The sequence below is a fragment of the Eutrigla gurnardus genome (assembly GCF_963514095.1).
Source record: "Eutrigla gurnardus genome assembly, chromosome: 17".
NCBI lineage: Eukaryota > Metazoa > Chordata > Actinopteri > Perciformes > Triglidae > Eutrigla > Eutrigla gurnardus.
The window spans coordinates 22367657-22395405 of record NC_139928.1 but is presented as its reverse complement, the minus strand read 5'-3'; the positions used below and the strand labels follow the sequence as shown (position 1 = coordinate 22395405).

The 27749-nt window shown below is 42.9% G+C and overlaps 1 protein-coding gene across 1 annotated transcript in view; it reads left to right on the top strand.

Moving 5' to 3' along the window:
• Positions 1 to 24749: 24749 nt before the first annotated feature.
• Positions 24750 to 27749, top strand: part of LOC311027888 (CMP-N-acetylneuraminate-beta-galactosamide-alpha-2,3-sialyltransferase 1-like) — a 4029-nt gene continuing 1029 nt past the window's right edge. The window contains exons 1-6 of the mRNA XM_084032084.1: positions 24750 to 24929; positions 25840 to 26071; positions 26633 to 26829; positions 26911 to 27090; positions 27569 to 27614; positions 27689 to 27749. The exon at positions 27689 to 27749 is cut by the window's right edge and continues 59 nt beyond it. Coding sequence (XP_083888210.1) covers positions 24913 to 24929; positions 25840 to 26071; positions 26633 to 26829; positions 26911 to 27090; positions 27569 to 27614; positions 27689 to 27749 — 733 coding nt within the window. The 5' untranslated portion in view covers positions 24750 to 24912. The remainder of the gene's footprint in view (positions 24930 to 25839; positions 26072 to 26632; positions 26830 to 26910; positions 27091 to 27568; positions 27615 to 27688) is intronic.

Genomic DNA, 27749 nt, shown 5'->3' with positions numbered 1-27749 from the left:
AATAAAACCATCCATTAAGATTTGGAGTTTTGTGTCTGAGAAAGGAAAAGGTACGCGTTCTATTGAATTATTCATGGGAAGTGAAGTCTTTGTAACGTCTTCACTCACACTAAGTCGCTACGACAACCATCGGCTGGTTTGGCTTCATATTCATGGTTTCCAGAAGATGAACCCTTATCACCTTGGTGGTCACTCCACCTTCCACCTTTCCCTCTAGCGCCACCGTGGGGTTGATATTTGTGTCTTTGATGGATTGCCCCAAAAGCAGAATCAAATACCTGAAATCTTCTGGGGGGTCGGGACCCTCAAGGATAGGGATAGATCGCTTTACCAGATGGTTCTGGAGAAAAAAGTGTGTTTCCGAGAGTCGAAGCGAGCGTGCACATGACCTTTTTCTGACGGCAGATTTGCAGCAGGACACGGGAACTCATCAAAAATCCATAAAACCTGGACTGGGTTGATTGTTCTGGGGGGTCGTAGCTTGAAAAGGTTCGGGACCTGTTGTACTAAACATAACATTAGACCTGTTAACTCCAAATGTAAACCAGTTTACTATTTCAAATGAATCAATCTGAGCCAAAGAGTTCTAGGTTTTGGTATTTACAGAAGATTCGGGTACAAAGTTGTCACGGCTTTGTTCTGATGCAACGACGCCACAAAACTTGAGAAACTAGTAAAAGAAATCTGCCTTCTTACTCCATGAGAATGTTGTTGTACGTCCGACACTCACCTTGGAGGTGTCAGGCTCTTCCTCCTCCGATGCTTCCATCAAAGGCATGCCCATTAGAGATAATTGGATTATTTCTACTCGGTTTATCTCTTAATTCCCCACATCTGTAGTAGGGGGAGTTCCCACCGCGGGTTCTCATCCCCGGCCGTCCGTCTTCAGGGAACTAGCACCAAACATGTGAAATCAAAAACAGTTTTTGGCGAGCTTCAGATACCTCTTTAACGTCGGATCGTCATTTTTACATCTCAGACGTCGAGCAGCGGATCAATAAAGTGTGTTCTGTGAGAGAACGCAGGCCATTGATTTTTTTTCTCTTTTCAGCGTTACATTGATCCGACAGACTAAAAATAGCTTTATCTTTAGCATATGGCAGCAAAAGAAAGAAGCCTGTTCATTCTCTGTTGTGTTACATGGTGACGGGATGAAGAATGTGCTTTACTTCTGGACCTTTTCTTCCCGTCTACCTGCATATTTCAGCGGCAGCAATGCCCTCCAACCGTGTAATGTCGTCACGCTGCTTGACTTTTTCGCTGGAAGAACACGAGACTTCGGCTCGCAAATAAAAAGTGCCTGAAAAATACATTTTACACTCTGCAGGGCGAGATGCTTCCACCTCCATCCCCTCCATTCCAATAGTGTTTATTCTTTGTCTCTCATTAGTTGGAGATCTCCCACCAGTGCTTCAGTGCTGCTGATTAATTATGCATCCAGACACAACTGCAAAAGCAGCCCCCCCCCCCCCCTCCTCCTTACATCACAATAATGAATTAATGATCTGAATTTGCAAGATTGTCATGTGCGACCTACATTTGTCTCCCGTTTCAAGAACTCCGAAAGTCTGTTCTTACATCAAACAATCGATCCCTCGGTTGCAGAAAAAAACCCTCTTCCATAAGTTAAAAACGACGCCTCCTCCATCGTTTACTCAGCTTGATGTCATTGTCACTTACGATAAAGACCCAGATAACAGACGGCTCCCGATGACCTTTCCCGCCCCCCCGAAGTGACAAATCCGACGTTGAGTTGGTTTCTGCATGCGGCGCACACATCTGCCCGTTTGGAATGATGGGAGATGGCAAGGTTATACGCGTTGTCAGGGGCGACAAAGGAGGCGCTCGACTACATCTTTCTTCTTGCAACCTTGGCGGACCTTTTTGAAGTGCTATCCCAGCGTGACTGGCAGCGAGAAAATAGTCTTTTGGTTTGAGGACGGCGGTCTCAGAGCGACGCTGAAGTGGGCGGCGTTTTCTTCTCCGGCGAGCAGGAAGCAGCTTTTATGCTGCGTCTGTTTACAGATATGCACACAGGAGAGGTTTCTGTCGATAATACGACGGTTTTAAACTCCCTCAGTCCAACTTATTAGAAACACAATCACTCCACTGATTGGATGAATTGTGATATAAGTCATTTGCATCGGCCTGGTTTACGGAGCAGTGAAGAGGGACGTCCATTCTCTCTCTCTGCCTCAGTGCTTTCCCATCAGCCCCGGCTGCATCCTCAGGCGCCACAGCTGTACCCCCGTCCTGCACTTCTACTTTGTCAAAGCGCTAAATCCCCCCCCCCTCTGCATCCCCAACCCCCTGAACCCAATAAAATCTCATTGGCTATCAAAACGTTGGATAAACAACGTGAAACTTAGACCGCGTTTACACGTAGGGAAAAAAAAAACACATATATATTCATTTCTGAAAACAAAAGTGTCCATGTTTACCGTTTTGAAGGCAACAGGAAGTGATTTGTTGTTGTTGATTCTGATTGGCCTGCATCTCTTTACACTATAGGTCTGGCGTGGATATGATGGAGCTCGACGGCGTGTTCATGAGGCTTCCTGGTGTGTTCAATGTTGTAAATGTGGCTTTAATCCCGTTGGTGTGGAGCTGCAGCTGCTGTTTTTCTATTCATATGCACTTTATCCTTTTATATTTATATCCATATCTCCTCTGAGCTCTAAAAATAGCTACAGACTGAATACTTTTTTTTCTTTTGTACATATTTTTATACCTTTTAGTTTTATATTTGTATTATTTTCATATTTTCCCTGTGTGAAGGCAAAAATAAGAATTTCATTGCTCAGCGTGAACTTTATTTGTACTGTGTGTGAAATACACATCTTGAATTCTGAATTTTATCCCTGAAATGGGGTTATTTTGGCATCGACCGACTTGTCTCCACTTTGTAACGCTGGTGTGATTCGGTGTCACCGCTGGAATGGATGTGTGTCTGGAGGCATCCAAAACCTGATGTATGGCGGGGGTGTGAGTGAAATGTATAATTCACAGCACTTATTGAGATGGGCAGACCTGCTGCATGCTGGGATTGGTTTTTCCTCCGTCTGCTATGAATGATACATTTCTCCTCCTCGCTCCGTCTATACGGCTGCATTTCAGAGCGTAAACATACAATTAGGAATCATAATGAAGAAAATAAAAATGAAATCGCTCTGCTTCATGTTTATTAATTATGGGTAATACACCCTCGAGGAGTGAGATACGGGGAGGGGGGGGGGGGGGGATACAACAACAATTTGCTGCACCACAGGACAAGAAATTCATCCTTGAGGTGTTTTAGTTTCAGTCTTGTTTGTGGATTCAATGTGTGTCTTTCATTTTTACAGATTGAGAGCTGGGAGGAGTGGAGGGGGGGGGGGGGATGTGAGATTCAATTTACGGACAAGATGGAAAGCCAACACAGATGTCAGGAGTGAAAAAGAGTTTCAGTGACAAGCGAGAGAAAGTTTGGGCTCCGTGATGGGCGAGACAGATTGTTTGCTGTACTACTATGCATGTATAAATATACATAATATACATAATATACATGGTGGCGTTGAAGATCATTCAGCACAACAGGTTGGAGGGACGGGAGGAATAATTGATGGTGCAGGCGTATGCATCATTTATCTCCCAGCCGTGGTGATCAAAGACTTTCCCTCTCCTCCGCTCGGCGACGGATGTCCGACCTGGAAAGTGACACGGGAGCTGGGATCCACGCCGAGAATCAACGCCTGGAAAATCTCTCACATTCAAGGATGTTGCTTCATCAGCAGGAAATGAAAAGCCAGGATTTTTTTGAATGATTTCCATAAATGAAACAAAAATTCTGTTCCCTCCCACATCTCATATTTATCGTCTCCCCCGTCAAGGTTTGTTTATTTTTAATCTCCTTTGTCACCCATCCTCACCCACCCTCACCCTTCCTCACCCAGTCTAGGTGGGACATGTTTACCAGATTCCGAGGAAACTCATTGGATCACCTGAGAATAAAGCTGAGTGGCAGCCGGCTGTGTGCACGCAACACACAAAGAGGAAATAAGAAGACAAAACCAATTACCGGAGTCAGACGACGGACACGGGTCGTTTCATATCCATTCATGCTATTTCTCTGGGAAATATGCCTTTATAATAGAATATATAGCCTATGCCACACACTTGGGCAAGAAGCAGAGGAGAGAGAGACGAAGCAGGGAGAGAAAGCATGAACTATACATGAGACTATGTCTTTAATGGATTCTCTCGCATCAATGAATGCAGCACATCACTAAAAAACAAAAACAAATCATGTTCACAGCAGTGCTGTTATTAATGATTGTGATACTTTTCCCTTCTCTGATGGCGAAATGTGACAATAAATAACACCAGGGTGTCATCTGCAAATTTTTTAAAAAATTTTTTAAATTGCATTTGGGAAAAGAAAAAAAGCGCCTCCGAGGAGGAGGATTTTATTGGTGGAGTAATGGAGAATTCCAGTCTCAAGGATCACCTTATCTCCACTCCACTATATCTTTTTATTATGAAGCACAATTAACATAAAGATCATTAGTATAATTGGTGAATGGATGTTTTAATTGAGTCATACTGGTTTACACACACAAACACCCATTGAGGGTATTAACAACGCACACTGCGGGTGTGATCCGGTGGCATTGATACTTATAACGTTATTGGTCTTTGCCCTTCACATCTTAAGTGATAGAGTCACATGTAGATGGCCTCATTCTGGCAAAGCAAAGCCGGGGGATCATTAATCATCCATCAGAGGGGACTTGGCTCTCGCCGAGGTTAGAAAGCCGATGTTCATTTCAGTCCAACAAGTAAGACTCCTCTATGTCTTCGCCGTTTGACGGTCTTATGCCACCGCACGCCGTGCAGCTGCTGCACTTTCCATGATTTCACACGAACGTGCCAAATGGATTCTTTGAAGAAGAAAAAAAGACTGGGTACTTACCTCTGGAGGAGCAAATGTTCAATTAAACACTTCACAGTCTGGAGGATTTCACAATTTGCTGTTTGAGAATTTGCCATATGGACTATAATTTGAAACAGAGACGACTATATTTCCCACAGCGATTATTGAGCTTTATTAAAAAAAACATAAAAAACCAAAGCAAGTCACATTAGAAACGCTGCGAGCTTGTTTCTATGTGGTAGAAAAGAAGTTCACGCCCACGTCAGGGCGAGTTCAATACAATTCTACGAGTTTTGTCATAAATAACAAGCGACAGGAAGGACAGGAGGCCTTTAAACGTCCCCTCTTAATAACCCGATGATTAACATGTTCATACGGCTCCTCGCAGCTACGACGCCTTCATAAATACTGATTTATGACCCGTGATGGTTTGGACCCGGGAACGCCGTGTCAAAACTGTTTGGCTAAACGAAAGCATAAAAGGCTCGACATTCAGTTTCGGGAGCAAAATTCATTGAATTGAATGAACAGAAGCGTTTTCTTCTTGTCGTTAAAAAGGTCCTGCTTTTCTTGCCACTGCGTTCAGATTGCCGGTCCTTCTGGAAACTTGCACATTTGGTCCTTTTGATTAGATTTTGATGTCAATGTGACCTCAGTGTGAATCACAGGACCTGCTATTCTAAACCGAGAGGGTATAAATTAACCCCACGACGTTGTGAAATTCTGAATTCATTCTGTTTCTGTGGTTGAAGCGGCGGCCACAGAGCTGACCTTGCCTGGAGGGCCTCTCTGCCTGAAAGTAGCCCCTGCTGCTGCTGCTGCTGCACGGTTATTAAAAATCCTGGCTCTTTTCAGCTCCAATAACCTTCATACAGGGTGAACATTAATGCACAGATGACACAGCATGTGGAGGCATTAGTCAAAGCCGACTCATTTTCATCTTCTCAAATATGCGTGACCATGCTGCGTTTACTGTCTTTGTTATTGTTCTGTTCAACGTGTGAGTAGCTTCAGCAGCTCATCCTCACAGTTCTGTCCGATACGTGGAAAGGAATGTGTAGCGTTTACAGACTCCCAAGGTCTTTATAGACCCGGTGGAGGGACCCACAAGACCTGGTGGAGGGACCCCCAAGGCCTTTAGAGATCAGTGGAGGGACCCCCAAGGCCTTTAGAGACCCGGTGGAGGGACCCCCAAGGCCTATAGAGACCCAGTGGAGGTACCCCCAAGACCTGGTGGAGGGACCCCCAAGGCCTTTAGAGACCTGGTGGAGGGACCCCCAAGGTCTATAGAGACCCAGTGGAGGGGCCCTCTATTACATATCATATAAAATAGTGTTGCTTATTAAACAATAATAATGTGTAGTGCAACCTATAGTCCATCAATAACAGTATTTTGTAATGATGTATTTATACAATGCTCAGCCATTAAAATAACATATTCTACATCAGAATTTCACAACATATATGAATGTTAAAGGAAAAGTTCAGAATTTTGGACATAGGACCTCATTTCCAACTTACCCGAGGTGATATAGGTCGGTGGAGACCGTTTTCAGCACAATTGGTCCAGTCCTTATAGTTGCACAAGTCACTGTTGCTAAACTGGTGTTGAGCTAGCGCACGTCAACGGTAACATCCAGCCTGTCACTAAAAACAGCTTTAACTGCTCCGCAGAACACCCGAGACAAATGTATTATAACGTCGGACTATCGATGTACATGTCAGTGTTGGTAGAATCATTTTAGAAATTCCTTTAATTCAACAAATAGTCTATATTTCATAGATTTGTGTATTTTTGGACATATTTAATTTTTGTAAGAAACAACGTTTCGGATCAAATCATTCTGGGGGGTAACTCTGCGGACCCCCTAGAAGTTTCAGTTGGTTGCAATCTGTAACATGGCCACTAGATGCCACCACATCCTTCACACCCATCCTTTAAAACATACTGTACTTCCACACAAGACATTTAAAATTGCATTCCTTTACGCATTAAAAAGAGTAAGTGTTAAAATAATTTTTCCGTAAACTAATAAATTCACCCAAGGAGGAGATCGGAGACATAAGTAAAGTCGACGTCTGACTTTAATCTTGTACAAGAGGAGCAGTTACATTGCAACAACGTGTGAGGATGCTACAGAGAAAGTGCTCAAATCACTGTTGTGACTTGAGTCTTTTAAAGGCACAGGAGATAACGCGTCACTGACAGTTAACCTTCATGTAGAACAAGACATCATGACTACCAGGCCTCAGATAACATTTAGGTCAGCAATGGGGAGACTGAAGTAATAAACAGTTCAACACATAAAGCTGTAACCTGAACTAAGAAAACTTTAAGACATGAGGTTATACAAAATTCTTATAACATTCCCTCCTGTTTACGCTTATCTCAAGCATAATCATTAGTTACATTTTGTGGAGGGTGAGAGCGAAAACCCTGTCAGGCAGTTTCATAGCAACTTCAGTGTCCATCTTTACATTCAGGCAGGGAAATTCTCTCACGGCCCCTCTGCCTACAGGCGACCGCCTTGTGGTCCTCCAGTCCAATCGGGAAAATACAATGATTCAATTCAAACAAGGTTATACATAAAAAATTCTAATCTCTAACAGTCTAAAGCTTAATAGGAAGGAAGAATAGAAATCAAACAAAATGTCCAACGCAGGCTGGTCATCCCATCGATCCCGTTAGTCGAACCTGACCCTGCCTAAGAAATCTCACCCTGAGCTCGTGGAAAACAATAAAACATTACAGACTTCCTTCCATCATGTGATTAACATACAGTGGAGATAACATCCTTCTCTTGACGCTGCACTCGTAATGCTTATCAGTATCTTACATCTTCCTTTTGGGATTTTCTGTAAATACATCATTGTGCTGTGGAATTTATGTTTTTATTTTTATTTAAACTACTAATCATAGAAATCCTCCAAGTCCCTGCACATGTCCTCAGCTTCCAGATCACCTGGAACTTTCTGCTCACCTAGGAGTCGGGAAGCACACTTCACAGGGGTTATTTCATCGTCACTGTTATCTGATAGATATGATGTTGCATCACCTTTATCCTCCTCATCCGGCACTCTGGTGTACAGTAACATCTTGTTCATGGCAACGTCAATCAGCCTCTGAACTAAGTCTCTCAGGAATGGAACACAACAACAACACAACGTAGTCATAATTATGGTCATTATAATTATGGTTATCAGAACTGATTGTATGAGTCCTGACCACCTCTCGAACATGCTCTCCATCCATGAAAAGTAAGGGTGATCGTCAATACCTGAGTTTTCTGCGAACTCCTCGGATAGCGATGTCAAACCTGCCAGCTCCCTAGTCCCACTGCTGTCAGGGGCGGTGTTATTGGGAATGAAAGTGCAACACATATCCCCAAACATCTTACACACGCCTCCCTTCTCGGCCAGCAGCATGTCCAGCGCCAGCCGTTTCTGCCATGCCAAGAGACTAGTCCTATCTAATTGTGAAGACAACCCCTTGATGCTGTCTCTGACATAATTGATGAACCTTTGTTGGTTAAAATACAAATAGTTAGTCCAATCGATGTTAATGTTGGTCTAAATGTCTTACCACCGCAGAACCACCAGATGTCCGCCCTGGTCACAAGTTGTCTTCTCACCCACGCATCCTGCACACCCCCTTCTCCTGCTGATAGCTTCAGGGTTAGATTACAGGGAGCCAAAGTTCCTACACTAACCGTACCTTCTTCTCTAGACAGACAGGTGTAGTCGCCATCATATGGCTCAAACCAGGGTGGCCGCGTGTGAGTATGCACAGGGGGAAACAAGTGGTGTACAGTGGTGCAGTTCCTGTCAGCGGCTAGAGACACAAAGTTATACAATTTGCGGTCCGATTTCTCTTGTAGCTCTTAATTTGGCTGGTGTTGAATTAGCTAGCGTTGTATTGGCTAGTGTCGAATCTACAATCAGTGATTCAGCTGCGGTGCGATTGTTGTTGCCATTCGATTGTCGAGAGTGACGTTTGTGTACCCAGAGTATCGGAACTACCACTATCACTGCTACCAGACTGATTAGACACAATGCTCCCTCTCATACCGCATCCCGTCCTTCGAAACAGATGCCACAGTCTATCTGCCATGGTGTGGTGTTTTTACTTATCTGTCCCCCCTGGAATGCTGTATGCTCTCTTACAGTGTGTCAGATGAACCCACGTTCCTCTCTCAGCGATGTGGACTGCTGTCGGTGTAGATAGCAGAACCTGGTACCTGATATGGACCTTCCCAGCGAGTAGATGACCAGTGATAACTGCAATGAAACTTTTAGTTGAATGTTAGACATTTCTGATAATTTAGCCATGACTTGGTTTCTGAAATGTGGACCGTTATCACAATACATTGTTTCTGGGAATCCGAATCTTAGTGCAATAATAGTAGCAAAGACTTTTGCTACCACTATAGCGTCGTTTGTTGCTGTTGGTGTGATTTCAACCCATTTTGAAAACATATCTCCTATTACCAGACAGTATTTCTTCCCCTCTGATTTGTTTAGTTCGATGAAGTCCATGCATATTGTTTGGAAAGGATATTCAGCTTTCGGGAACGCTCCTCTTTTAGGTCTCATTCTTCCTTGTGAATTGTGCTTGGAGCAAATCAAACAGGATGCACAAACATTTTTAGAGTAATTTTGGAATCCATATGTTGTAAAACATTTACTTATCATTGCCACATCCCTCCTGTTGAGACATGGGTAATCCCATGGCTCAAAATAGCCGCAAATCGATAGAGGGTTTTAGGAAGGATGGGCTTACCCTCAGGTCATCTCCAGATGTCGTCATCTGTTTGTTTTGCTCCTTTGTCGCGCCACAGTGATTTCTCAGTGTCTGGTGTTGTAGCCTGCATGTCCTTCAAGATATCATGGTCAATGTGTTCTGTGTCAGTATCAGCTACACAAATGTAATCTGTGCCCCGTCCCTCTGTTGCTGCACGTTTAGCTTCTTCGCTTGCTTTGCGGTTTCCCCGTGAAACTGGATCAGTCCCGGTAGTATGTGCTGCGCATTTACAAACTGCAACTGCTTTTGGTAGGAGATTAGCATCCAATAAAGTTAGTATCAAATCTTTGTGTTGAATAGCTTTGCCTGTAGATGTTACCATGCCTCTTGTGTCCAAATAATATTATCTCTGGCTGCCATAGGTTGATCATAGATTACACTCTGCAGAGGTTGTGCTAATTCAGCATAATTAGCAATCCATTGCCTGCAAAAGCCTGTCATGCCTAAGAATGACATAATTTACTTTGTGACCTTGTTCAGCTAAAAACTTCAGCAGTGCTAAAGTGTCTATTTTACAGTCAGCTTGAGTTTTTGAAGCCATCAGAATATCATCAACATACAATAGAATTTTGGTGGGTTAAAATTGGCTAAATTTGATGACATCGCCTGTGTGCTGTGTGTGTATGTGTGTGTGTGTGGGTGTGTGTGTGTCTCAGCATGACCTGTCCGTTGAGATAGTCACGCAGATGGTGATTCTCGGCACCGGGGAGATGAGTCTCGATGCCGTCTGAGTCCTCTGCCTCTTGCCCCTCCTCCTCGTCCTCCTCCGGACCTGCAGCCTCTCACCCAATGTCCAGTTTTAGCAAACATCGTTCCTGTCTCTCCATCTGCTCCCCTCCGCGCCCCCTCCTCTCCCTCCTCCTCCTCCTCTCCGCCATCCACCCCGCTTTCTCGGTGCACCCTCTCGGTAAAACACATTGCAATCACTCCTCCAATCATCACCATCATCATCAAAACAAAGTAGTCACTTATCTCCTCCTTTCCCTTGTTTCTGTGTATGTGATGAAATAAGAGGATTGAATGTCTTACCGCTACGGGTTTTACCCCCTTGTTCTGCGTCCCATGGGTGCCCTGGTATTTGCGGAGCGGAGGCTTCTGGCGGTTTGGAGGAGGCCGCAACATGTGCCGGCCTGGGGTGGAGTGGAGGTGGCCGCAGATGAGGCTGATCCGGGTAGGGGGAGGGACAGGCGTCGGACCCAGAGTGACTTCGTCATCATCTCTCCGTTGTTCTCGGCGAGAATAAAGAACAGGACAAAGATTAGAACTTGTCTGTTTGTGTGCTTCTTTTACTTTTCACTCCTGCTCTAGTCTAATTTCCTTATCTTCCTGCTCCCAATCTCTTAGTTTCCTCCACATTTAGTCTTCCCCGAAACCCATATTTGGTTTTCCACAGCTTAAGATATTTGACGCTGTCTTTATCTTTTTCCTGCATATACTTTGAATCTCCTGTATATCACCTTCCGTGTTCCGGCCGCAACACGAATGGCTGTTACCCATTTTTATTTTATTTATATCTAGTTCACCCTATCCTATTTTATTTTAAATAAGTTGTATATATATACTCACAAACAAATATAATAATAATAATAAGAAAAACATACACGGCAGAAACTCACAAACAAATATAATACGAACGTGCTCAGCAAAAAACTAATGTTTGTCTTACCTGAATGATAGCGCTTTTCCTTTTTTTGTTAACTCAGGCGGCCTGGTGGATCAAAGTAGTTTACGTCGTTCCAAAGACGTTTTACTGGCATCAAGACCCAGTACTTTGAGGTAGGAATCAAAGTAGGTCTCGTCGTTCCAAAGACGTCCCTTATACTGTTCTCAGACCCAGTACTCCGAGGTGCTTGTTTGACCTCAGGTTTTTTACTGACTTAGCAAGACTCCCTCCTAATCAAAACTACCCGATAGGAGAATCCCTCCTCTCCTTTTTTTTTGTAACTGGTCGACTGTTGTCAACACAGTTCTCTGTGTCTTGCTAAATGAGTAGAAAACCTTTTCATCCGATCTGGTAAAACCCTTCTCGGCAAGTTGAGAATCCTGGATTGCTTCGTTGCTTCTTGGGCCGTAGCCCCCGGACTTTAAACCGAGCAACCCTAGACAGCTTTGCGGCGCTTTTCGGGTCTCCCACCCCCTCAATGCTTTTCGGACCTAAGCCCCCGGACTTTAAACCTGGCTGTCTATTACTGGCACAGACGCAGTCTTCGAGATCCTAGATCTCGGTCGTTTTACCAAATGGTGAAAACTTTCTCACTCAGGAATTTTGTGTTTGCCCGATTTGTTTTTGATGCCTCAGATTCCTCCTTCGTTCGGACCCCGTCACTGCTCTCCTCTCCAGCCGGGCCCGCCTTGCAAGGTGTTCAGGTCCGGTAGTTGGAGAAGAGAAACAGATATTGGGCCCCACGTTGGGCGCCAAATGTTAAAAGAATTTTCCCGTAAACGAATAAATTCACCCAAGGAGGAGATCAGAGACATAAGTAAAGTCGACGTCTGACTTTAATCTTGTACAAGAGGAGCAGTTACAATGCAACAACGTGTGAGGATGCTACAGAGAAAGTGCTCAAATCACTGTTGTGACTTGAGTCTTTTAAAGGAGATAATGCGTCATTGACAGTTAACCTTCATGCAGAACAAGACATCATGACTACCAGGCCTCTGATAACATTTAGGTCAGCCATGGGGAGACTAAAGAAATAAACAGTTCAACACATAAAGCTGTAACCTGAACAAAGAGAACTTTAAGACATGAGGTTATACAAAATTCTTATAACAGTAAGAGTGTACTTTCTTCTTGTTTAAAATTGATATTGCATTTGGGAATAATAAGCCTTGTAACTTCTTGTCCCGAGGTGCTGTGAAGCAGCTGAACGGAGCAGTGAAGGGTCCTTGGTTTGAGTGGTGCTGGTGATTTCGCTTTCTTGGGAGTTTTTTTTTCTTGGTTTCAATGAAAGTCATTAGGATTCATCATCTGGGGAAAACATAGTCGTGGAGATATTTCTAGTTCCCTGATGGCTCTTATCATTTCAGCTGATGTCATGTTTTAGCGATGCAAATTTCGCAAATTAATCAAATTCCCATATTCTAATAGCCATCAACTGAACCTGGGGGGTTAAATTCCCCGTAGGAGTCTGGAGGGGGAGTTTAACCGCTCTGCCTGATTGATAATCCAACCTTGTCAGCAATAACTGAAAGTAAAAATTAAATGCTGACGCACAGCTGGACAGGTTCGTTACGAGGGCAGCATGGATTATTTTTTAGCAAAGAAAATGGAGCATAAGAAGGATAAGAAGTGTATGAATGTCCACCACAAACGTTTCATGTTGAGATACAAATGTCAAACTTTTTTTAATGAATATGATTAGTCGTACAAGCAAGTGTTCAATCAGAACCTGAATTAAACGGACAGCTGAGTTTCCCTTGATTCTTCGCTCAGGTGTTTCTTAATAAAACAGGAAGGAGGACGAAGACGCCGCCTGTCTAATCATGTTCATGTCTTTTCTTCGCCCCCCATCCTCGCTTGTCATCACCTTGACAACAAACGATTAAACATGGCTGTGATGAGTTCCTGACTGCGATTTAATTAAACACATCCAGGCTTTTAACCGCAGACCTGCAATTTAAATGGCATAAATAGTAAAAGTTCCCGTGCTTTGTAATTCTCAGACAACACTATCAGCGCCACCTCACACCACTTTAATTAGAAATTTAACTCCTTGAATGCCAGCGATGGGCCACCTGTCACGCTTAGCGTCGCCTAAATGAACACTACCTGATTAGAATGGATGGCAAGGAAGCAGCAGGAGACCCAAATAGTCTCTTTCATTATTTTAGTTTATGCTGTATTGTGACTAATGTGCACGTTGTCAAGCTGTTTAATACGTGAAAATGATAAAACTGGCTGCAAAAGATGCTATTTATATTCTATATAAATGAAGGCACTATGAATCCTTAAAAGTTACATAAGTTATTTATTTCTTTTTTAATCACAGACATTAAAATGTTCCTGCTGTGGCCACGCTACCTCCTGATGCTCGAGTGCATGCAACCACTCCGGAGATTAAACTGCATGATTGGTTGACATTTGGAAAGTAAATACCCTTTAAAATGTCATAAATCTCGTGTGCATCCGAGCTCCTCAGCCAAAAAGACACAGATTATTAAAGATGAAGAAAAAAACAACAACAAAATGCCACCCTCGGAAACATGTCATGATTAATTGTGTTTACCCAGAATGCCTTTTTAAAGTCTCGGGGCTTGTAGAACTGGGCCTGTGAGTCTGTACCAAGGCATTGCGTATGTATGCAAATGACTAAAAACATACTTATTTACAGCCCGGTCTCAGGTTCGCAGTTCAAAAAACACATCCATGTGAAAAAATGGAAAATTAGTGTCAGTAGATTTACATTTTGTGACTATTTCACAAACTTTTTAAACCCATTATAATAAGAAATGAAGTTACTTCCCCCTCAAGCAGCTAAAATCACAGATTTGGGGATATAATAATAAAAAAGGATGGTGACAAATCTAACTGGATGAAAACCCTCCAATAAATAACAATTAAACTGAATGACGACTAAAAACACAGTCTGGTCTATACTGAACGCCTCTAGACCCCAAAACACAATCTTTATTAAAAGAAATTCCTCCAAAAAAGCAGCACCTTAATCCCCAACTAGCTGGAACACAAAGAGCCTGCAGAGGAAGGTATTTTACTTCTACGCTCTAGAAAAAAACACCCCGAATGAACCGTGTGAGGCAATGATTATCTTTACCCGGCAATAGAAGTGACACTTCTGCTTTCCTTTTAACTGTTTTAACGGGCGCTTTTCCCGCAGAGTCATATACAGATCAAAAAATGTGATAAAAACCTTCTACACATGAATTCAAAACCACCGGTTGAATCATCCAATAAATGCCTTTTCCCCAAACTGTATCATATGAATGAAGACTTCGGCTAACTGACTATAATTACGTGAATATCATAAATACAGATGTTTGTTTGGATTCCCGAGTTGTGGAGGCGGTAAAAGCAGGGATTAAATCCTGATGACAGGATTTTACTTGAAACCCAGTTTGACCACCATTGGGGACGAAACGGTACAATCATTCGTCCAGAACCGTTCACTACACGATGTTCCGGCGTTAGGATGATTCATTTTCAACCAAACAGCCATACTGAAATTCTAAAAAGCATCAGTTACCCAGAAAGTTTTGGCACCGCACCAGCTGCTGTTTATCAGTTCTAGCATGCTAGCCCTGTTAGCGATGGAGCATCACGTTTACATTGCAGGCATTTTTGTTAAATATACAATATTCACCTACAGAACCGTAACCCCAAAACCACAATTTGGTCACCAATGGCAAAGTGCCGGTCATCTATCCCTCCAAATTTATGAAATTCTGACATGTCTGTGTTTTGATTTATTTGTGGTAATTGAAAACCACCGATTACTTTCTTTGTCCGAGGCCGATATCCATCTGCTGGCCCTTCGAGTAAGTTTGTTTCAGCTCGCAACTTTCCCAGCCGTAGATCCCGCGGACGTTTGCTCGGCTGCTTTCATATTGTTTTCCACGGCGGTGGCGGCGTGACATCAGATAACGGCGCTCCTCGACACACTCTTGGTTTGGAAAACCGTTACCTATTGCCTAGAAACTGTTGCCTCACTTTATCAGTTTATGACAGCAGGCGGGAAGAACCTGAACCTGTGGCGTTATCGGTTCATCTCGGAGCCAGAAGCACTGCTACACACAGAATGATAAAAGAGTGACTCAGCAGGCGAACGCACCACTCAGAGGGGGGATGATGGAGACTTAGCCGCTCGGAGCTAAACTCTGAATAAGGACGCCTGTCCTGAGTTGAATGGTGAGGAATGACAATTTATTTCTTGGGGAAAAAAAGCCTCTGCTTTCTATCATCCATAAAGCTGCTGCTGTGCTGCTGAGTTACTGGGTCGGTGGCAAAGCACATATTTTGCCTCAGGGGGTTGAAAAATAGACATCTGCTTCTTGTATCAAGGAGTGGAACACTTTCTTCCCGTGGTCCGAAAGCACAGAAAGAAAAACCAGCCGATAGTCAGGGTTGGTTTGGATCGTCTTCATGCAGACGGCGGATTGTCAAAACCACAATGAATGTTTAGATTACAACGTGAGCAAACGAGTGAAGCGATACGTGACTAAAAATGCCACTTATGACTGACAGGAAAGGGAAATAAGACAATGGGAATTGTTTGTACCTTTTGTAGTGCAGATCTCCATCGATGCAAACCACTATGACCACTATAACGTTTGACCGCATGAATACAAAAAACAATTGTCATCCATCTAGACAGTTAAAAAAAAATAAAATACATTTTGAATGTGCTGCTCTCTGGGAACTTCTCGGGTATTGATTTTGTTTTTTTTTCATGTGTAGCTGCACTACACAACTTCAGTACTAACCATTCCCTCAGCGCCTTACTGACCTACGGTCATCGTTAATAAACACAGGAAGGATTCCTCGTTTCTGATTGTTGTTGATCACGTGCGGCTGTGAGCGGCCGTTTAAGAGGAGCGAGGAGTCAGCAGGCCGTGATGTAATAAAACAGCCACCGTGAGGTCATCGAGAATACAGTCATAAATGAGGACAACAGAAATATTAGGCTAATGGGTCCAGCAGTATGGCAGATTAGCCGTGGACAGACGGATACACACACACACACACACATGACCGAACACACAATCTCCCTCAAGGCTTATGGACGTAATTATGTTCTCAGACAATCAACATATCCACTGTACCTACTGTATCCTGCATTTCCACTCTAAACGTGTTCAGTCAATCAACGTCGGCTTAAACCACTAAAAATCATAATAAAGGCACAAAAAAGCACATAAAACCAGCCTGTGAGAAATACTATATTGTGAGCAGCTTTGTCAGTTGAGAGGGTACAAGGCAATCACAGGGCAATTATTGCCACAAATGGACTTCACTGGGATTCGAGAGCAATTAGCCGAAACTTCCCTTCGCCAGACCCGCGCCGCCTTAATTCCTCCGTCCACAGAGAGCCAAGACCGGCGAAGCAGTCTAATTTTAAAAGCAATCTCCCCTTCCCATCGTAAGCCTGGGATTTTTCATTAGCATCTTGTTACTGCTCAACGGCACCGCAATTACCTCTTAATTGGAGCTAATTTTTTCTCTTCTTTATGGCATACAGTAATAATCCAGACCGCGTGCCACGGAGACCAGAAATAGGCGAAGAAGTCTGGGCCAGGTACGCCATTAGAGTGTTTGAATAAATATAGTCAAGCTAACAGTTAAAATCCGATAATAATTATAAACAAGATTAAGAGTCTAGAGGCATGCATTATTGGCAGTTCTTTCTTTCGACAAATGTACTTATTGTAAGTCCTTTTGGACAAAAGTGTCTGCTAAATGCCCTAAATGTAAATGTAAATGTAAATGTCACGTAAATGCTAGTAACTCGGGGATGTTGTACTGAAGCACAGAGGAGCTTTGAGCTAAATGCTAATATAGCTGCTTTAGCAGGTGATATTTAGCAGGGTCACCTTTGCAATGCTAACATTTGAGCTCAATGTAAGCAGGATTTGGGTAAAATATGAACAATATAATGACATTACATGAAAGTATCCATATAAAAGAAAGAAATGCAAACCTCTTTTTCTAATTTCCTGTAAAAGTAACAGCGTTGGACATATTTCTACACTCATGCAAACAGGCAAACTGTACAAATATGCATTTAGAGTGAAAAAGGATGACCTTTAAGTTTGTATTGAGCAGGTCTGATAAATACCGAAGGTCATCTCAGCGGACTGAGAAAGTGCTTTTAGTCACATGGAAGACATTTCCAACGCCGTCGGCCGCAGCTTGTCTCAGATGGATTCTGTGGAGCCGGACCAGCCAGCGCTTTGCAAACCAATCCAGCTTTATAATTAGCACTAAAGTACAGCGAGGCTGTTGGGGATGACATCACATTTAGCAGATATTTCATCATAGACCATCCATCAAAGTTATTTCAATTCATCCTCTGGCGGAAATGAATATCTGTAAAAAAGAAGACGCTTATGTTGTAGTATTTTGTTGAAAACTATATAGCAATATTTCAGCTGATAGACGAAAACATTAACGGCCCAAAGTCAGTCAGGTTCATCCTCTTGGGACTATGAACACATGGTGTATGTCTTTACCAAAATGTCAGACAGATTTCATGACGCTAGCGTGGCTACAAAACATTTAAATTACAATTAAACGGTATCTTGGGCATCAGGTTTGACGTGTTGTAAAGAACCATGTGATGTAAAAGATTTATCGCACCTTGATTGTCACCTCTTTGCGAAGAATTCCCCGACCTTCCAAACATGACATCAAACTATAAAAAATAATAAGGCAGTCATACTGATGCACTTGGCGAGGCGGGAAAAAAATGACAAGGCCTTCGCTGGGCTCTGCTCTAAATGCATCCCATAGATCAGGTAGACGGAGCCGGAGCCAGAACTAATTGAGCGAGGCTAGTTCTCCTCCTGGACTTGGGCAATCCAACCCTCCATGACGGATGGATGTGTCTCGGAGGGAGAGCGTGGCCCTTCTGCTTCTAGCACACTGCCTTATGATATCTCTTTGATCACACTCTCCACCTGGTGAAAAATATGAGTATGTATTAATCAAAAAAATAAATAGATGCAGTGCTACTGAGGCGCAAAGCACACAGTAAGGTAATACTGTAATTTTCACTGAATAAATGTTCAAATACCTGTCTGGCCGAGGCGGCAACCTCCAGGTCTGAAGAGTGAAGGCAAAGCAGAAGTGCCTTAAACTGTCATTCTCTCTGCTGGCCACCAGGGGGCGACTCCTCTCTGGTTGTATAGAAGTCTATGAGAAAATGGTCCTACTTCTCTCTGCTGGCCACCAGGGGGCGACTCCTCTCTGGTTGTATAGAAGTCTATGAGAAAATGGTCCTACTTCTCTCTGCTGGCCACCAGGGGGCGACTCCTCTCTGGTTGTATAGAAGTCTATGAGAAAATGGTCCTACTTCTCTCTGCTGGCCACCAGGGGGCGACTCCTCTCTGGTTGTATAGAAGTCTATGAGAAAATGGTCCTACTTCTCTCTGCTGGCCACCAGGGGGCGACTCCTCTCTGGTTGTATAGAAGTCTATGAGAAAATGGTCCTACTTCTCTCTGCTGGCCACCAGGGGGCGACTCCTCTCTGGTTGTATAGAAGTCTATGAGAAAATGGTCCTACTTCTCTCTGCTGGCCACCAGGGGGCGACTCCTCTCTGGTTGTATAGAAGTCTATGAGAAAATGGTCCTACTTCTCTCTGCTGGCCACCAGGAGGCGACTCCTCTCTGGTTGTATAGAAGTCTATGAGAAAATGGTCCTACTTCTCTCTGCTGACCACCAGGGGGCGACTCCTCTCTGGTTGTATAGAAGTCTATGAGAAAATGGTCCTACTTCTCTCTTGATGTATTATCTCAGTAAACATTGTAAACATGAGTTTATGGCCTCAATCTCTAGTTTCAAGTCTTCTTCAATCCAGCATGATGTTCATTTAGTACATTATGGTCCATTTAGAGTCCACCAGACCAGAAAGCAGGGGATGCTTTAGGGGGCGGAGCTTACCTGCTGATTGACAGGTCGCTACCAATGCTAGTTAGCTACTAAGATGGCTGTAAAGTTGACCTTGAATAGAAGCTAACATTGTTAGCTGCTTCACACCAGAATCCACATGGATCCAGATCCAGAAAGGTTTGCTGCTCTTGTGTTCGTCTAGATCCACCTGTCGCTCCTCCGCAGTCCAAATATGGTCATTTCCTCCGCTTGTTGCAAAAAACTGATGGACCTGCATTCATGTGGAGATATTTGACTCGTCTTCGGTCAGGCTCGATGACAGAAGATTATAAGACTTCTACAGTTTCATCCACCAACTAAATGTTAACGAAGCTACAATCACACTCAGGAGATGGTCCAGATGTGTCTGCAACGACCACGGCTGTATGGTGTGATTGGCCTGCAGCTGGCTCATCTGAAATCACACCGTGTGAAACAATAAAGAGTCAGCAGGCAGTCAATGGCATATAAAACCGATGAAACGGGCAATAAAAGACATGTTGAGAGTCACAGAGGTACTTGGGGCATGCAGCCATAACCGTCCACCTGAAACGAGAGCGATCACGCAACGCTCCTGCAGTGACAACTGTCTTCATGAGTGTCCAAATATTCATATGCATTTGCTTGAACAGAATATGCTATGTGAGTGGTACCTGGACAAGCTGCTAAATGTAAGAGCCTCCATGCTAGGAGGTCTATGAGAATGTTTGGTGATATAACACAGTACAGGACTTTAACCCGATCCCAGAGGAAAAGGACGGGGGATCACCCAATGATATATCTGCCGTGGAAGATGAATATCTTCTCATTATTTTCACGGCAACCGTGGTCATCCCTTCATTCTGACAGCGTGTCAGTGAAGTCACCAGTCGATGACTTGAGATGTGTGTCGTTAACAAAGACAGTCCTAGAAATTAATCCACACGGCCGTAGGTGTAGTGAACGGAGGATTTTTCTTGATCAAGTTTAAAATCAATCAGCCAAAAAGGACGACTGATAGGACTGATTTAGACGAAGGCGGCCGCTAAACCTGCACAATACATACGATATATGATATATAAATATATTCTCAAATCACTGTCAAAGAGGGAAATCTGTATTTAACTTAAAAAAAACAAACATTTCAGTCGACAAAGATCAGCCACAAAAAGCAGTTACAGAAATGATGAATGCCTTCAAGGTCGGTTGTAGAACAACATGTTTAAGGGTGGCAAACTCGTTTATTTTGGGATGCAATGACATTTTTCTTAATACATGAAAGAACGATCTACTTTTCCCTGATCCAGATCCAGATCCCCCCCCCCCCCCCCACCTCTGAGATGCCTTCAGGACGTTTGGATGGAAAATGGTGCTTTGACAAGATCTTTCACTGTCTGACTCTCACAACCAACGCATCGGCCTGGAGCACATTCATACAGTCAGACAGCAAACAGACATATGAAATACAATGAGGGCAGATTGAGCTCAGGAAACATTACAGCGGTTTATAAGCGATGTGCAGTTTGTTTATAAGCAATGTGCAGGTCGTTTATAATAGATGTGCAGGTCGTTTATAAGCGATGTGCAGGTAGTTTATAAGCGATGTGCAGTTTGTTTATAAGCGATGTGCAGGTAGTTTATTAGCGATGTACAGGTCGTTTATTAGCGATGTGCAGGTCGTTTATAAGCGATGTGCAGGTCTTTTATAAGCGATGTACAGGTCGTTTATAAGCGGTGTGCAGGTCTGTAAGCGATGTGCAGGTCTTTTATAAGCGATGTGCAGGTCGTTTATAAGAGATGTACAGGTCGTTTATAAGCGATGTGCAGGTCGTTTATAAGCGATGTGCAGGTCTTTTATAAGCGATGTACAGGTCGTTTATAAGCGATGTGCAGGTCGTTTATAAGCGATGTGCAGGTCGTTTATAAGAGATGTGCAGGTCGTTTATAAGCGATGTGCAGGTCGTTTATAAGCGGTGTGCAGGTAGTTTATAAGCGATGTGCAGGTCGTTTATAAGCGATGTACAGGTCGTTTATAAGCGATGTACAGGTCTTTTATAAGCGATGTGCAGGTCGTTTATAAGCGATGTGCAGGTCGTTTATTAGCGATGTGCAGGTCGTTTATAAGCGATGTGCAGGTCGTTTATAAGCGATGTACAGGTCGTTTATAAGCGATGTACAGGTCTTTTATAAGCGATGTGCAGGTCGTTTATAAGCGATGTACAGGTCGTTTATAAGAGATGTGCAGGTCTTTTATAAGCGATGTGCAGGTCGTTTATAAGCGATGTGCAGGTCGTTTATTAGCGATGTGCAGGTCGTTTATTAGCGATGTGCAGGTCGTTTATAAGCGATGTACAGGTCGTTTATAAGCGATGTACAGGTCGTTTATAAGCGATGTACAGGTCGTTTATAAGCGATGTGCAGGTCTTTTATAAGCGATGTGCAGGTCTTTTATAAGCGATGTGCAGGTCATTTATAAGCGATGTACAGGTCTTTTATAAGCGATGTACAGGTCGTTTATAAGCGATGTACAGGTCGTTTATAAGCGATGTGCAGGTCTTTTATAAGCGATGTGCAGGTCGTTTATAAGAGATGTGCAGGTCGTTTATAAGACATGTGCAGGTCGTGGTGCTAATACAGACTGAAAAGTACTAAAGCTCTACAATCTGCCAAGAGGAAACCATTTCCAGCTGCTTCTAAATGCAGATGTGTAATGGTGATACCTCTATGTGTGTGTGTGTGTGTGTGTGTGTGTGTGTGTGTGTGTGTGTGTGTGAGACCCTCTGAGGCCTGTTGCCAAATAAAACATCAGTCTGTACAGTTTTGCAACACCACGAAGCCTCATGTGGACCCCGAGATCCAACACAAACACACAGACACACACACACACACACCCTTAGTGAATGTTGCTCTGTTTTGGTTTTGTCTTATTTTATTTAAAGAGACTTTGAGTTCTTGAAAACCTCTATAAAAATGACATCTATTATTATTAATTATAATAATAATAATAATAATTATTATTATTATTAAAAGGAGCGTCAATATTGGATTTATGGGCCAGAAATATGACTCCAACTGAATGCTGGTAACTGTTTTAAAAATGATGAACTCTAATGTTGGTACTGTTTCAGAGAAGATGTGACAATAATAGATTTACAGTCGCATACAAGCTGACTAATATTTCAAAATGGCACACCAGTAAATATGAGTGTGAGCCTGATGTCTTTCACCGTGATTAAGCCTGACAACGATTCTTCATGACATTAATCTGTTGGCGATAATCCGCTCACCGAATTCTCAACACCATTAAGTGAAACCGCCTCCAACTTTCTTCTTAGCAAATAAGGGACAAACACAATGTGTGGCCTACAATGTTTCTATTCTTATTCTCGAAGGTTGGACTTCTGATCAGCCTCTGGCCTGATTCAAACGTCTTCCAGGAGTTTAGGTGAGAGGTCAAATAATCAATTTACTAGATTTGGTCCAAAACGACGTCATTATGCAAATTGATCAAACAAAATGATAGAAAATGTGTTTCTTTATGAACCATCTTAAATCCTTCATGTTAACCTTTCTGTAACGTTAGGCCTTTCTTTTCTCACGGTCTTCCCTGTGGTAACCACGTGTTTAATGTCACAGAGCGATGGATTGTGGGTAATTCCCCTCAAGTCTGCAGAAAAGCAGATTGAAGTTAATTATGCGTGACGGGTTCAGAAGGTGTAAAGGCGAGTTCACACCGGACCGAAAACCGGCGTCTTTGAGAGAGTCGGCGTCCGTGACATGAGTCTCCTTGGTGTGGTCGCTCGAATCAATCGGCCCACGTCGGCGTTCATTTCAGCCGATTCAAATGTATAATCCGCTATTTGAGTCATTCTTTTACCATTCTGATTGGTGGAGGCTAGCAGCTTGACTAGCGAATCAGTGAAGCCCGGAAGTGACGATGGTAAACATACCAGATAACCAGTGGAATCGAAGAAGGTGTCGACACACTCTCTCGGCTACTTCCGGTTTTCGTGTTTTTTGGCCCACAATACAGATTAGAGCCGCCTGTTGTTTTGGAGACATTACATCTCGCGCAAGCGCGGAACGTATGGCGTCGGCTGTAATTCCGTAGGTGTGAACCGCCCATGTCGTTGTTCGAGTCGGCCATATTAAGTAGCCCGACTTCATTTACTGACGCGAGTCGGGCAGTTCTTCCGGTGTGGACTCGCCTTAAGAGAGAGATCCTGGACCCTCACAGACTACTCTTCTTCTTCTTCTTCTTCTTCTTCTTCTTCTTCTTCTTCTTCTTCTTCTTCTTCTTTATGGTGCACCACGCCACCAGGTGGTAGGGAGTCCAGGTCAAGTTTCTAATTATAATTCCCTAATTCTAATTATAATGATAATTATTATTATTATAACAATAATAACACATTATTGTATAACAATATTTATATTCTATTAATGAATGAATAATATAAAAATACAGGTTTATGATAAAGAACAACTAAATCAAATTAAAACTGACTCCTCCCCCTTTGATTGTAGACTCTTCTAATCTGAAGCTCCTCCCATCAGGCTGATCATCATCACTCATCAAAATAGCATCTATTAATTAACAATGATTTCCTGTAATTTTATGTAGGAGCGGATCGTTGTTGCGTCATGTGACCGTTACCTCATCTGAACGCGCCCCCGTGACGTCTCCTATTTAACGGCTGCCTGTGGCTTTGCCCCCGTTTGTGTGTCGGAACCCCGCAAACAAAACCCCCCAAAACAGGTGAGTGTCGCTGCTTCATGTTTTACTGTCTGTTTGGAACCCTGACTCTAAACAAATGGAAATGTCCAGGAAAGACGTTTTCTATCTCCACATCTGCACTTTCCTTCCTGATCAACTCAAACTTGGTTGAGAAACTTCTCTTCATCAGCATAAAACAGCAGCTTTCCTTCCAGCAGGTTCATATTAAATAGGCTTGATATCTGCAGGAGCCCCACAGGTTGTATAGTGCAGACTGTAATGATCTGTGACGTTTATTTACGTCATGTATAGGTTTAGGAAGGCTTCATCTCTTATTATTAATAAAATGCAAAATACTAGAATAATTATCATCTTTGAGCCGAAGTCTTTTCAGAGCGCATTTAGTTAATTAAAGAGGCCACAAGTCTCATGTTGAGTGAGAGACTGAATGTTGGAACTGCTGGCGTGTGCGCGTGCCCGTGCGTGCGTGTGCGTCACTGTTTCCCATCATAATCCACGCCTTCGCTCTCATCCTTCGATTTCCTCACAATAACTCAGAATTCAAGCATAGTAGTAGTAGTAATAATAATAATAATAATAATACTAATAATAATAATAATAATAATAATAATAATAATGTATCGGAGGCAGTTTTTCAGGATTTCTTGCTGCCTGTAAAATTAAAATAAAATGCTGGTTTTCTGGTGTGTTAAAAAAGCAACAGAGTCTCTTGAAACTTTTGTGCTTCCTCAATATTGATGAGCGGGACTCAACGTCACCAGATGACGATGCGCCAACCCTCCAATCAGAACACGTCTTTCTGGCTCCATGGGCTTTCAGCGTCAAACTAGTTCCCCGACATCAGTGTGAAGTTTACTCGATATCCCTGGAGTAGTATCGGATGTACTCTCTGACTAGGTAGGAAAACATAATCCATCATTATTATAGCTATCATCATCTTTAAGGTACATTTTGGCTCATCAATATCAAACAAGTGATAATGATGATGATAATACAGGCTGATATTATTGATAAAAAAAATAAAATAAAAATACAAACGTTACCTATAGCACTCTGATCGTAGCACTGTTGCTCTTGAAGTACTACTTTACTCAGATGACGATCTAACACTTGTTCTATTTTTAGCTCTTACTTTATCAGCAATGATTCGTTGTGGTTTCTTTGTTTCCTTCTTTTGACAAATGTACTTATTGTAAGTCGCTTTGGACAAAAGCGTCTGCTAAATGACCTAAATGTAAATAAATAATAATACGATTGTGTTTTTGCTTTTATGAATCCTCAATCCTCGACCGTGACATAAATGATGCTGCATTTGTCTTTATGTTCATGGATTGAGCTCTCCACCTGCAAACTTCCTGATTTATAGGGGATAGAAGTATTCAGAATGATTTCACTGTAAAAACACTCCCATAACCAGTAGAAGTCCTGCTTTAAAAACAGAAGTAACGAAGGATTATCAGCTAAATGTACTTGTCAGAAGTAAAAGTGCCCTCAGTACTGCTTATTATCCACACATGGGTTAAATATGACTATGTTGAGTTAAAGCTGCCAAAAAGAGGGTTGAATCCAAATTCTGTGTTCTTATCAGTTCTAATTGGGTTAAAATTAGCTATTTTGGTTGATTTGTGCATTAAGAAATTGCATTTATGAAATGAAATAGTTATGAAATGATGAAAACAAGCACATAATGTCCAGCCATTCTTTTTATTGCTCTTTCCATGTTGTTTTTGGACTTTACAACGGCAGGCTTTTTGATTTTTCTCATTCATACATCATACGTGTGATGGCGCCCCGTGAATGTCCCCAGGGTGATGATGCACCACGTGGCCAGGACGAGGGCGCTCGCCGCCCTGCTGACCGTGACCGGCGTCTGCGTGTTGTGGCGTGAAGCCGTGCCGTCTCTGGGTGGCGACCCGTGTTTCTGCAGCCGGTGTTTGCCCAACGACGAGCCGTGGTTATGGCGACGTTTCAACAAATCCGTCCAACCGTTTCTGTCGGCAAACTACAATCTGTCGGAGGATGCTTTCGGCTGGTGGAAGGTAATAAATTAATCACTGAGCAAGAACACCATCCTTTTATCTTGTGTCATGAGTTTTACATTAACTATGGAGCAGAGAAAGAATGACGGCTGAGGATTGCAGTCAAAGTCACATTTCTTTCTGAAGCAACTTCTTATTTTATGTCCAATAAACAATTCATTGACATTCAGAAGAATGCAGATGTCCACCAGGTGTGTCTGCAGCAGTGACGGCTATTGGGTGATGGAGTGAATGCAACCCGTTATTGGCTAATGTGACGCCCAACGGGCGTCGTCATGAAACGCGATTCATTTAAAGTGAAATACAACAAACGATGTGTTTCGCCTGCAGCTATAACTGGGCAAAACCATGGACAGACAGACTCACTCACTCACTCACTCACTCACTCACTCACTCACTCACTCACTCACTCACTCACTCACTCACTCACTCACTCACGGACAGACTGCATGATCCTCATGATTCAGGAAAATATGGGAAATGTTTTCATTAAGGAGAAAATCTACATTCATAAATGTCCCAATTGAAAACAAACGACGAGCTGTTCGGTGCGTCTGAAAGCGTTTACAGGGTGAAAAGCGGAACTTCAGCAGCTACAGGGAAGCGGTGGACCGGCTGTTTCAGACGCTCCCATCCAGTCCAGACGTGAGCCGGTCCGGTCCACACCGCTGCAGGACCTGTGCCGTGGTGGGGAACTCCGGCAACCTGCAGAAATCCCGTTATGGACCTCTCATTGATTTCCATGATGTCATCATAAGGTGAATCTTTTTTTGCATCCCTTCTGGGGAAAAAAGAAAGAAATCGTCAAAATAAAGCTTGTATTTCATGTGTGGCTTCAGGATGAACACCGGGCGCATCGAAGGTTTTGAAAAGGACGTTGGGGTCAGAACGACTCATCGGATCATGTATCCGGAGAGCGCCGTGGACTTGGACAGTGCCACTCATCTGGTCCTGGTCCCCTTTAAGATCCTGGATCTGGAGTGGGTCACCAAGGCCCTCAGCACGGGATTTTCTGGAACGTGAGTCGTGTTTTTTGATCATTTATCCCCAGTTTATAGACGTAGAGTTCAATATTAAATAAGTAACCATGAAATAAATGATATGAATGAATATTATTTGGATCTATGGATGTGTTTATTCACGTAATAACTCCCCGTTGTGTGTATACCATCCATGTTTGATTTCTGTTCCCCTTCAGAGCTCTTACATGCTTATCAGCTTCTGCACCAGTGCTCCCCCCTGTGTCCAAAGTCAGAATTACATTTATACGGAATGTTTTTGTTCTAATCTGCTGCTGGCAACAAGAAATAATAAAGCTCATCCACCATGATAAAAATTTGAAAAAATTCAATTAAATTTAATAATTTAAACTTTTCAAAAGCCGACAAAGATTCTGCGTGAAATAAAACTTTAATATTTTTCTGTTTTTAAATGATTTTTAAGTTTTAATTTAATTCTAAATGCCTTGTGTATGATTGAGTCTGACATTTCCAACAGATCCTACTTGCCGGTGAAATCCAAAGTCAAGGCCAACAAGGATTTAGTGAGTATTATTCACTTTTGAAGGCGATAAGCTCGATTTGGCCTCAAAATGTGATCGGGTTCTCATCGATGCAGGTGATGGTCGTTAACCCGGCTTTCATGAGGTACGTTCACGACACGTGGCTGGAGAGGAAGG